Source organism: Penaeus monodon, chromosome 32, assembly GCF_015228065.2.
Source record: "Penaeus monodon isolate SGIC_2016 chromosome 32, NSTDA_Pmon_1, whole genome shotgun sequence".
In the NCBI taxonomy this organism is placed as follows: Eukaryota; Metazoa; Arthropoda; class Malacostraca; order Decapoda; family Penaeidae; genus Penaeus; species Penaeus monodon.
The window spans coordinates 10124682-10125161 of NC_051417.1; the positions used below are offsets into that span (position 1 = coordinate 10124682).

A 480-nucleotide genomic window follows, 5' to 3' on the forward strand; every position below is an offset into this window, starting at 1 on the left:
TGTTCTGCGGCCCCAGCACTAGCCACCACAGGAGCAGAAGCCAAACATGCATTGGCCAGTCGTATTTCATCTACTAGGACTGAGTAAACATCAATAGACCCTCTCATAAATGAATGGAATAAATCACATTAAAACGATTATAATTATTTATTTTTTAAAAGTCTATATGGCAGTAAGCAGATCCTTCACGCAACAGTCAGTTGTTGCAAAGTAATGCAATGTTGCAAGCCGTCCAGTTGGAGTTACCTCGCCAACCGCCCGTCCGGCTTCGGGCTCCTGAGGTTCCGCGAATCCCGAGCTAAGGCTCCAGGATGCCCCAGGCGCCGTTCCTGCCCCTGTACTCGGCCTTGAGCGGCTCGACCTTGACCACGTTCTTGGACCAGCAGCCCTTGCGCACGGAGCCGATGGTGTTGTCGGTGATGCCGAGGTCTTTCACCTGGAAGTGTCCGAACGCATTACCAAGATCGAAATATCTGTTAG

General features: G+C 50.6%; 1 protein-coding gene across 1 annotated transcript in view; it reads right to left on the minus strand.

The window, feature by feature from the left end:
- Nucleotides 1-132: 132 nt before the first annotated feature.
- LOC119593494 overlaps nt 133-480 on the minus strand; it is a 3354-nt gene continuing 3006 nt past the window's right edge. Inside the window, exon 6 of the mRNA XM_037942443.1 lies at nt 133-436. Coding sequence (XP_037798371.1) covers nt 299-436 — 138 coding nt within the window. The 3' untranslated portion in view covers nt 133-298. The remainder of the gene's footprint in view (nt 437-480) is intronic.